This window comes from Leptosomus discolor, unplaced genomic scaffold (genome assembly GCF_034619465.1).
Source record: "Leptosomus discolor isolate bLepDis1 unplaced genomic scaffold, bLepDis1.hap2 HAP2_SCAFFOLD_249, whole genome shotgun sequence".
In the NCBI taxonomy this organism is placed as follows: Eukaryota; Metazoa; Chordata; class Aves; order Leptosomiformes; family Leptosomidae; genus Leptosomus; species Leptosomus discolor.
The window spans coordinates 26,776-38,141 of record NW_028237731.1 but is presented as its reverse complement, the minus strand read 5'-3'; the positions used below and the strand labels follow the sequence as shown (position 1 = coordinate 38,141).

The following is an 11,366-nucleotide window of genomic DNA, read 5'->3' as shown; positions in this document are numbered from 1 at the left end:
CACATAGTCCCAAGATTTCACGTTGTCAGGAGACACCCAGACTCTAACCGTGCAAGACAAGTCAATGTTTCTGACAGCAGCATCTACTTTTCTCCCAGGCAAGTGACAAACCTGGCCTGTCCACATCTCTCCCCGGCCACAGAAAGTCCTAACCACAACAGCTCCAGCATCACAGGGCGCACGTAAAATTCACATAACCTATACAGTGCCCTTTCAGCCCTGTCAGACAGGATACATCTGCGATTGAAAGTACTGAAAAAGCCCACTGTAAAACTCCAATTTATCACCTCCAAGCCCAAAGACTGTTGGTTAACTGGTTGTGTGTTGAGAACCACACAAACACAATGGTTTGATGAGGGTCCAAGGGAAGAGGGGTGGAAGTGTCACACCTATTACCTGCTGCTGTTGCTGCTGCTGCCTCTGGAATCGTGGTGGAAGAGATTTCTGGTATTTGTTGAATTCCTGTGCTGGGGAGGGAGCTTCTCTGAGCTCCTCCTCACTGCTACTTTGGGCTGCTGCTGCTGGGGCAGGAGTCTCCTCTTCCAGATAGCCAACAGTGACATCCTGTGTGTGAAACTCAGGGGTTGCTGCAGAGAAAACAAGCCTTGATGAGCCCTGCTCATGACAGGGCCCGTGAGCGCACTACCACATCACAACACACGCGGGCGTGGGCATGTCCTGACTGCACTGCATGGCTGAACTTTATTATAATCATATATAGCACCTCACACACCATCTCCCTGATTTGCCTTGACAGCTCTAGAGGGCTTTGTCCATCTTGTTTTAGTGATAAATTCAGAGATCTCCCTCTGCCATCAGCCTTTTGCTGAAGCACTGGGGGAAACAGTCCATTTCCCCTGTTACTCCTTACATCTGCCAGCACTCGCTGATAACTCATTTTCTAATCCATGGCCCATGAGCACTTTCTTAGCATCACCATCCAGTCATGAGAAGATCAAGAGGCCCATTCCAAGGTCTCTGCTAGCACAGCTGACTGAGCATAGATAAAAGGCAAACAAAGGAGTCTGCATTTGTTCTAACAGTTGGGGTGTTTGTTTTTTTTTTTCAGATGAACCTTCATCACCAATCCAAAATACTCTGCAGGTCAATGTGAAGCAGCTGATCTCTCAACTGTAACTGAAGCACCCCCCAAACACTCCCTCCCAGGAACTCCCCCACACTTCAGCAGGTTTTACGAGGCGAGGTAAACAATGTTTCTGTACCTCTACGGAAAGTATGACCATTCTCCTGCACAGTATTTTTCTCTGTGCTTGGGGGTCGCAGGTCTTCATTCTCCGTGTGTTTCTGGGTCTCCCCACTCTTCTGAGCCAGTTTGCATTTCTGATCAAGTTGCTTCAGCTTTGCAGCACAGGCTGCCAGACGCTCCTCCCTGGCTCGCCGCTCCTCCTCCTCCCGTCGCCTTCTGGCTCTCTCAACAGCCTCTGAGATCTCAGAGTGCACGAACTTCTGTCTCAGTGGCACCTTTTCTTCTTTATCCTCGAGGGACTGCTGTCTGAGAACACCACCTCCCAGGGTGGGCTTCTGCCAAAGTGAAAACATTCCTCAGTAAGCATGACCCAAACATCTCCTGTATCTTCAGCTTTCCATCCCATGCTGAGAAAATCCCCTCCTGACTCCCTCCCCTTTATCCTCATGCACACAAATCCCTGTTTTGGTGCGGAGTTACTCCTATCTGATTCAATAGCTCCATTTGCTGTCTGCCAACCCTACTGCTCTGGACCAGCTTCAATTTCTTTTCTCTAGTGGGAGGGCTATGCAGATGGATTTCTCTCCAGCTGGATATAAAGAATTGAGAAACTCATCAGCATCCTGCTTTCAATAAAATGTCCAACTGGCCTCTTAAGGACATCGATGCATCACATCCAGCAGCAGAAGCCCACTCACACGAGTTCAACCTACCTGGTATTCAGATGCAGAGCTCCAGCCATTCAGCTTCCTCGGAGGCTGCTGTGAATCCTGCACTTTCCGGACTGACCGGGACAGGCCAACTGAGTCGCCCCAATTCTTTCCTTCCTCCAAGGTGTGTTTCACATCTGCACTGTCTGCAGAGCTCAGGGACAACTGTCGCTGCCTTCTGGGATCCCAGCTGTTCCTGTCATATAAACACCTTTGCTATTACATTTGCAACTTGCCTCAAAAAGCACTTGCAGTCCTATCGAGTGGCAAAGGCAACTGACTGTTACAGGAAGCAAAGATTGAAAAAGCAAAAAAAAAAAATCCAGCAAACAAGCAACACGCTTTTCTTTCTAAGGTGCATAAGCATTAACACCACTATTGTGCTGTAAGGTAAGGGAGGAAGAAAAAAAGCCTGGCATGCTGGCACTCAGCTTCAAGATCTACACACATCCTTGAAGACCACTCAAACAACGGCCAGTGGAATCAACAAAGTCACAGTATGAATCAGGGCAATCAAGCCTCTACATTTGGCACAAGTTTAGGAAGAACCTGGCATTGTTTACTTGTACTCAAACAACTGCAGGGGTAAATACAGCCACTTCTTACCACTTCTGTCGTCCATCCTTGAGAGTTTCTTCCTCTTCCTCATCTTCACTAAACTTTAGTTTCTCGGAGTAATCCACTTCATCGTGAATGCCTACAAAGGCAGGAGTGGAGAAGGGATATACGAGAGGAAAGAAACAGGTCCCTTGTCCTGATAAAGCTTATGCCCTCCCTGGCACTAAACCAGAGAACACACAGGCCCACTGGTATAAACCACTTGGAAAGCCGAACGTCCACCAAAGGTTCTGGAAATGATGTGGGTAGTGTGGACCCACACTGCTGAACAGCTGGGCTGGTCCCAGAACAGGGGCAGCAAGGGCCCTGGGAATGGGGGCTGGAAACGAGAGCCAGCCACCAAGCTAGACCGTGTGTAACTGGATACTGAACACCATGACTGAAAAGGTGGGACTAGCTCTTCTTCCAGCAGCCATACTGCTATCCTCCTGCTGCCTGGTGTTTTCAGCTTTTAGGAGTCTTCAGATCCGGTTCCTTGAGCATAGTGTGATGGAAGGATCAGAAGGATCCATTGTGTCATCATTTACACCAACAGCAATCTGAACAACTGCACAGACCACTCTTTGCTCCCCCTCCTTCCTTCAGCAGTGAAACAGAGCCACCAGAATATACCAGCTACTTCAATGCTTCAGGAGGAGCAACTACTTTGCTTTACCTCCTAAATTGTTGCCTGAAGCTAGAGAATGGAAGCACTTTACCTGCCCATCCATCATCTGCATCAGTGTCTAGTTCATCCAGGCCCTTTAGGTTCTCTGCATTGATAATGGTGGGTCGAGGTGCCCTCTCTACTTGTTGGCGAACTGGACGTGTTGGGCGAGACAGGCTGAGCCTGTTCTCTTTTCTACAGGGAAATGCAAAGAAATGGTTAGAAACAGCAACAGTGAAGAAAAGAACATATAGCCAAGTTTGCAACAGTGAAATCGGTCCTTTTCTACGACCCACTTATACACAAGGGCTCCAGGTTTCTCTCCCTGTCCAGCGAAGTTCTTTCCCTTGTCTACCTGGTACCCACTTCCTAGGGCTTACAGATCAGAGCTGCGACCCTTCCAGTCCAGGGTCACACACAACTACTTCTCATGTCCACCTGCTCTTCAGACACAGAGTGCTTACAGTCCTGCAACATTTCAGATAAATTTTGGGTAAAAATCAGGTTTTTCTGGGTAAAAGTCAGGTCTGCTCTGTAGCTGCCTGCAGCTTCACCCACACAACTGGATCCTGGGCCAAAGTTCTTGCATAGTTTAAGGTTCCAGCAGGACAGTCATGGCAGCCTTACCCATCCTGGTCATTCATCTGGTACTGTCTGAAAGGTACCCGGGGCTCAAGACGAAGCTGAGGAAGGGGGAAAGACCCTCGGTCCAGCGGTGCAGGGGTCTCAGATGGCTGTTGTGGACACATCTGGAACAAGACAAAGCAGAATAGTCTGGTTTTTCTCCTTGCCACATGAAGGCTCACCCAGATTAGGTTACAACATGAGCACGGTAGCTGCATCCGCACAAAGGGAAAACAAACACTTCATGTCTGGCTGCCTAATAGGCCACGTGCTAATGGTTACCCTCTCCAGCTCTAGAGGGAAAGCAGCAACTTTTCCTTGCGCTGAGCAAGGCTGCGCTACACTATTCCAGCACAAAAGGGTAAATGCGTAACAGGGGAAACTAAAAATAGATCAAGAGAAGGATCCCTGAGCAGGCCCTGCGAACAACTGAGAGTCCAGAAAACAGATATCTCAGCTGACTTCAACCCACACACACACTGTAAACAGCAAGGGCGTTACACAGCTGTGGGGAAAGGGCAACTTACAAAAGCAGGTAGCATGTCATGGTATGTAGGTGGTTGGTAGACATTTCCCATGAACTGCGAAGCCCCTTTGCGGACAGGCTGAGCTGGGCGGAGAGACGGCTCCTTCGGATCGCTGGCGCTCACTGAGGAGGGGGCTCCGTCTCCAGTGCTAGAGGTCTTGCTGCCCAGCTCAGCAGGGGAGGCGGTCAGAGATGTGGCAGAGGTTATGTTCCTCCCACCGCCCTCCCTCCAACTGGTGACATCTAGAAAGGAGGTAATAATTCTGTCAACATCTGTAAATACAGACAGACACTCTGCCGGAACACCTCGAAACTCAAATACTCCGGGGTCAAGCCCTAATCACACTAAGCATGCAGAAAAACAACAGGGACCAAAGGAAATTTCCAAACGTGTTTGCTTTCCTAAGAGTCTAGCAGCACCAGTCGTTACTAAGTAATTGCTGTACCAGTGGTGTCCTTACTTGTCAATAAGCCTAAATTCAACCAACTCTGCTCCCCATCTCCACAGCCCTTACCCTGAAGAATTAAGGCCAGTTACATCATGCACAAACACTCAAAGAGAAGCCACATTACACCACCCACTCATTTCACTTGTGAGTCCCTGAGCCCAGGGGGAAGGGGACTGCTTTGCAACATCACCCATCAATTTTTATTAAACAATTTTTATTAAACAGTAGATGACAGTCCATCCTTGGATGTTTGGACCACAGAACTCAGCCAGCAAACATCAGCGCTACATGTAAATCTGTGGTCATCTGCTAAGCAGCTTGACACATGCGAGCTCATAAAAAGACAAAAGGAAATGTAAGGATGGAATATCCAATACTACTGTGAACTGGCATCCCCCTGTCCAAAACACAGTCTCTGGGGTTATGAGCTGGGATAAGGCAGAAAGACACAGTCATTCGCTTACTCTGGGGGCGGAGGCTTGGTCCTGGCCCATACGACGGATCTAAGGCGCCCTTTTCTTTGCCAACCTTGTCCTGCTCGCCAGCTGCTTTCAGCGTCGGAAATTCCTCGGGAGAGAAGGATAACAGTCGGCTTGAGGCCCTTGAACCTGTCAGACAAATAAATAAGCGTGAGACTCAGAGAAGATCTTTCCACTCTTTCAATTCTCTTATTAGACCAGCCTGGAAATGCGTTTCCTGAGAATCTGGGCCTCCAGCACACTTAAACTGAAATTACTATCGTACCAGCACCTCAGCTCACATGCAAAACACTCTCAGACACTGTCACCAACACGACAACACATGGCCTCACCCGGTACTCCCACATTCTTAACTTGGGATCTTCATTTAAATTCTCATGTTCAACGAAGTCAGAGTGAACTTTCTCAAGCTTCCAAATTTTTTCTAAAGTACAAAATTCAGATCAAGACAGAGATCTAAATTCGGCAAGATTGCTTATAAATGATACTCTGTTATCAAGTATTTGACATTTCTATTCAGACTCTTTCTGCTCAGATCTCACTCTTCCAGGGAAGTCTATTGTTAAAAGACTTCTGGCAATATACTCAGAGAAAGACCACAAAGAAGGATCGAGTGCTACAAGCTATACTCCACTCTCCCTCCTGCCGCAGCATTTTTAAGATGCAGATCACTGGCCAGATCAGGCTAGGTTCACTTCTCGTCATTGGCATGTTGTCTTGCTGAGTCATTAGCCACCCTAGAATGACAGCTTTCCATCCATTCTAAAGATTTTCCAGTGACTGGAAAACAAACCACAGCAATTCTGCTAAATCTGTTGGCAAGATAACACCAAATAAAAGGAAATAGTCAGCATTATTGCACTATCAAACATTTTTTAAAATTGCCTTTTTAAGAACTGTTTCTTGGCGTTACTTGGCTGATGCGCTTTTTAAAAAGTGCATTTCAGAATTACCATGTCACGAGTATCAGCAACAAGTACCGAAGACCTGACAAAAACATCTCACCTATCTTTATCCTTCCTTGCCCTAAAGAGTCAAGGATTGGCTTCTTTAAGTCATTTTCACATTCTGGAACCTGCATACTGCTCAATACCTCCCCCATCTAAAGATTTCCATGGAAGACATTGCAACTACTTCACATCTTCAAATATTTTGGACAGATAAGAATACACAAGGAGAACATTTCTCAAATACACCACAAAATATCAGAGATGTGCCAAGAGTTCTGATTTCTACTGCAGTATTCTACTGAACTAGAATGGCAGTGAGAATATTAAAACACGTTAAGTGTCTCTCAGGGGAGACTTCCACCCCCCAGGTAAGGCTGCACAATGTAACGACTGTTAATGTGCAGGCATTAACAATTTGCACTCTCACCCTAGGCAGCATCAGTTTGGTGCACCTTTTTTTTTTTTCCTCCAAATGCCCCTTATACAAAGGACACAGGCATGGAGCAGTTCGTAATTAATTTACTAGACCACGTTTCTTCAGGATACACCCTTAAAAAAAGATTTTACAATAATACCTAAGAGAGGAAAAAGCAAAAGACTTCCCTCTTTGTCAGTAATATTGAAACTGCTGTATTAGCTTAGAAGGAAAAGCAATTGTTCAATGCCACTGCAGAAGAGGTGCGACGATGGGATGGCCTAAGAAGTCCTTTCAGCCAGATTTCTGATGCTTCTGCGATTCAATTACCTTCTAATTAAGCTGCTCTTAGCCACATACGCAACTCTTTTCTTGTGTTGAGAACTTTACTTTGGTTAAGTGTGACCTAGAATGAGCCTTCAAAAAAATCTTGAAGAACATTGTTAGGTGATCAGATTTCAAAACGACTGTACAGGAGGTCCACACAGCAACAGTCTCAAAAGAAGTACCAATTAACCAAATGAGACACAGTCTTTGCACTGGCCGCCAACCTCAGGCAAGCATAAGCCTCTGCCTTAACATTCAGCCTTTGAGAAACACCCTCTCATTAAGGGACTCAATTCGGGATAAGCTTGTCCCTTCCATCCCTGCAATTTGCAGCTCTGTCAATTCTCCCAGATCTCTGCAATTTCACTCGACAACTGAACAGTTCCAGGTCTGCTCACATGAAAACAGTGGAACTGAGCTGCTATTCTCTCTACAGTTTTCATGGCAGTACTCTGTGCAGCTGGAAACAACCTCCTGTGTGAAAAAGGACGCATCTGAAGACAACTAAACTCCCAATTTATGTTAACACTGCTTCAGTCAAGCAGAAGCGACTAAGCAGCACATTTACTCAGGGAGACTTAACAGAAAGGCCTCAGTCAAGGTGTAAGCAAGTGCATCCTGCAACAGCTTCCATGCCACTTCCACTCGCTGCCAACTGTAACACCCTCGGACCAAGGATGCTGTGTACAGCCTCCCCGAGTATTATCACTACAGCCTCACTTTTGACCACCTAATTTAAGGTGAAGCTCCCCATGCTACTAGCCATGGAAATGCCCACATTTCCAGTTTCCGATTGTCCTCTCTTCTCCTTTCTTCTTTTCTTCTAAACCAATCCCTCCCCTCTTCCACGCCGTTTTCTGCACTTTTATTACAGACTACTCTGAGCTGACAGAAGATGCTTATGAGGGGCCAAACGTTTCCCTTCTCTTTCAAAACCTTCACCTCCCAGAACCTCCTGCTGCTTCCCAAGTGCATGAACCATTCTGGTTCAAGATGGGATGGGACACATTCTGTTCAAGCTGTGTCTTGCACTGGCAAACCTCAACAGATGCGGTTGCATCATTCCAGCCAACACACTACACGGATTGAAAACAAGACTCATATGGCCTCACTGCACTGTAACCAAGACAGCTGCGTCCCATTCTGCACCAGTCTAGACAGGGAGGGCAGGAAGAAATGGAGTCCGTCCCATTTCATACCTGTCTGGGAGAAGCAGGCACATAACCCAGCTCCGTTTCTGTTTATCATACTCACCACCTTCTTGTCCTGCTGGCTTTCCATTCAGCTGTGCCCATGACTTTGGTCCACCTGGCACTGAATTTGTACTCTGAAAACAAAACACAAAAAAACCCCCAACACCCACAGGTCAGTGAAGTCTCATGACTATTTCTCATTTCCTGGCTGGCACCTGCTACGGTTCAGACCTCTATATCGTAACCCAGACATCACTGGATACCACAGGTCTCCCCAGCTTCTTGTTGGGGCTGAAGTTAGCCGCTCCCCACTCCAGTGTGCTATGATGCTACAGCAAAAATCCCCTGCCTCTCATCTCTCCTCTGCTCATCTTCACCAACTATTTCCTCAAACCATTCTTCTTGCTTTCCTCCCTCTAATCAAGCTTTCCCTTTGTTCTGTGGCATTTTCTCAAATGGTCCCTCTTAATCCTCTAGATTTGTTCCAGGATACACCTCAGCTTGAAGGCTACCCTACTTTCTCATTCATTAACCACTCTTCTCCTCTTCAAAATGCAACTCCTGTCCCGATTTCCCTGAATGGCTGGACAATTTTTTTAAACTAAAAGTGTGAAATCTGCAGCACAGAGAGGCCAGGTCCCTGCACTCTCTGGGGAAGCTTTCTTACTTGCCAGTAGCTTTTTCACGTCCTGACACTGGCTATTTCTCCCACATGATCAGATCTCTTCTTACCAAGTCCCATCAGGCTGGGAGCAAGAGGTGGATCTGTTGTCACCAAGCAACACTTGAATCAGACCCAAAGTAAAATAGTTCAGAAGTGCTAACCAGCCATCCCACATTCCAGCCATTCTTTCTAGACTGAAGCTAGACTTTCTGCACACACTTAAAAGGCACAGAGGTAATGTGCACAGAATTATACTCTTAACTGCAGCACAGCATTCCTGGGGCACAGTAACTTAGGAGTCAAGACAGTCAATTCTACAAGAACTGATTATACAGGAGCCGTTCTGTAAATTGCAGTCTGCCGATTCTTACTTGTTAAAAAGCAAGACAGACAATTAAAGAAAACCCTCAAGCTGCCTGGGGACAGGGGAAGCAGGGTGGCAGTCACAGAGACCGCTTGCACCTACCTCCTGACTGATTGACTGTGTCGGCTTCTGTAAATTGGAGACAGATTTCTGCAAACCCTGCTGCGGCAGCGACTCCTGCAGCTGTGCAGCCGTCGCACTGGAACTGAAAAGAGACAGCAGAGGTGAGATCAAAGGGGAAGGAAGGCGAGATGACAAACAACTCTGGCAACACAGCAGCTGCTGAAAAACGAAGCTAACGTTGGCTCTACACTGGCACGGGCAACAGAGAACTGATCACTAAGGTCCAACACACAGCGCAGCAGTGCACAACTGCTGCTGCTTGTCTGACAAAACTTAGTAGTTCTACCTACCTCTTTTGGTCTGGCTGGTCCTGCTTGTTTGCCCATCCTGTACCGTCCTTGGGTACTATAATGATGTTGGGGTCGTTTCCTTTGTTCTCAGATTTCAAGCTAGGCAAGTTTGCAGGAGGTGGCATGCGCCGGGCAGCAGCAACTTTCCCAAGACTCTGTAAGCCATGTCTAGGAATAACTAGCGAGAAAGGAACAATGGCAGGTCACAGAGGGCGATATCCAGCTAGATAAGTAACCTTAATTAGCATACCGTGGCTCGGTGCAGTCCCAACAGAACCACAGGACAAGCAGCACCACTACTGCTATGTCAACACACAGGTCATTTCCCACAGGACCCCAGTGAAGCAGCCGTCTGTTGCAGCAGCTGGCTAACAGGCAGCCTCCTACAGCAGTCGGCAGGGAGAAAGAAATCATTCTCCCTAACAGAAACTGCCCACAGTCTTTTAGCTACCTGTGCAGATACTCCTCTTTCATTTCACCAAGGAGATGCAGCATCACCCTTTCACAGCTTGGGGAAAGGGCCATCCAAGTTCAACTCTTAGCAGACAGAATAGTAATCTAACCTACAAATCCCAAGGTCTAGATTTTCCAGCTCTACCCACCAAATCACATTTATTACGATGGTATTTTACTTTCTTTGATTTTCTACTCCCACACCAAATCCAGAGCCAGTCCAGGTAATGTTTCACGTTTTTATGACCCCCACTTTTGCTCACATCTCCAATGCAAAACTAACGGGTTCTTCCCCAGAGGCCTTCAGTCCTCGACTCTCACCTCACACAAGGTCTGACCAATTTAAGGCACTTCAGCCAGCTTAACTGCCCTGTATTGCTATCGCCTGGGGCCCCAGTAAGGCTTTCAACCTGACCACTTTGCAGCAAGGATACAGGCTAAACGAAACGGCCAACAGTCCCCCAGCTGTTTTGCTATAGTTCCTCCATGTCTCTACAACAGCAGCAGCACAAAGAGCCGCGGACATTTTCCTTGAAGTCCTGATGAAACACAGGCTTAGACACCAGCACAAACAGCTCTGAGACCCATCTGCTTCCCACTGGGCATGCTACCCACAGGGCCAACAACCTGAATTAGCTCTACAACAACACTCCTGGAAAACACCAAAAGGAGCTTCTGAAGGCATTTCTTACCTGTAGTTCTGATAGCTTCTATTGACTTTCCTTTATACTTATCAAACAGGCTGAGAGTCGAGTACTTGCTTTTCCCATCCTTTCCCTTGGTTATTTGCCCCAAACGATCGGACATTGCGATGAAATGTCATCTAGTAAGGAAATTTCTCTGCGCCGCTCCCGATCTGCCTTTTAATGAAACAGAATCAGGGAAATGCCATCAAACCAATTATTTAGCCACAGACACGTAAAAAGTAAAACTGCTAGAACTGCAGATATTCAGTGAGCAGACACGGTAAATTACTAAGTTTTAACGCCCTCCTCTCTAGTCACAAGAAGCTTGTGGCATCCTTAAGATTCACAAACTGAATGAGAAGAGCTGCAGGAACACAATTCTCACATCATTTTTTTTTCTGCCACTCCAGTGCTGAAAGAGATGAGCTGCTTTAAGTATGAAAACACAAGGTAGGGTGGTCAACAGTCCTTACTTTAGAAGTCTAACAATAAGCAGCTATGCACCAGGACTCCTAAACATCAGTGACACAAATGCACTGTATCTTATACCACGTTGGAATTTATCACTGGGTTTCACACTAAGCACTGGCAGCCAGGTTTGTAATGTTTAGGATTATGGTTCCATACTGGCCACAAGTGATG

The 11,366-nt window shown here is 46.8% G+C and overlaps 1 protein-coding gene across 1 annotated transcript; it reads right to left on the bottom strand.

The window, feature by feature from the left end:
- Positions 1–396: 396 nt before the first annotated feature.
- Positions 397–10,854, bottom strand: LOC147413164 (protein PRRC2B-like; the record flags this gene model as incomplete). The annotated part of the gene is made up of 12 exons (XM_086480590.1): positions 10,731–10,854; positions 9,586–9,763; positions 9,275–9,377; positions 8,206–8,278; positions 5,245–5,388; positions 4,333–4,574; positions 3,809–3,930; positions 3,234–3,376; positions 2,524–2,614; positions 1,921–2,113; positions 1,224–1,542; positions 397–587 (listed from the first exon to the last, which is right to left on the bottom strand). Coding segments are annotated over exons 1-12 (1,914 nt in total), but the record flags the coding sequence as incomplete, so codon positions are not given.
- Positions 10,855–11,366: the final 512 nt, after the last annotated feature.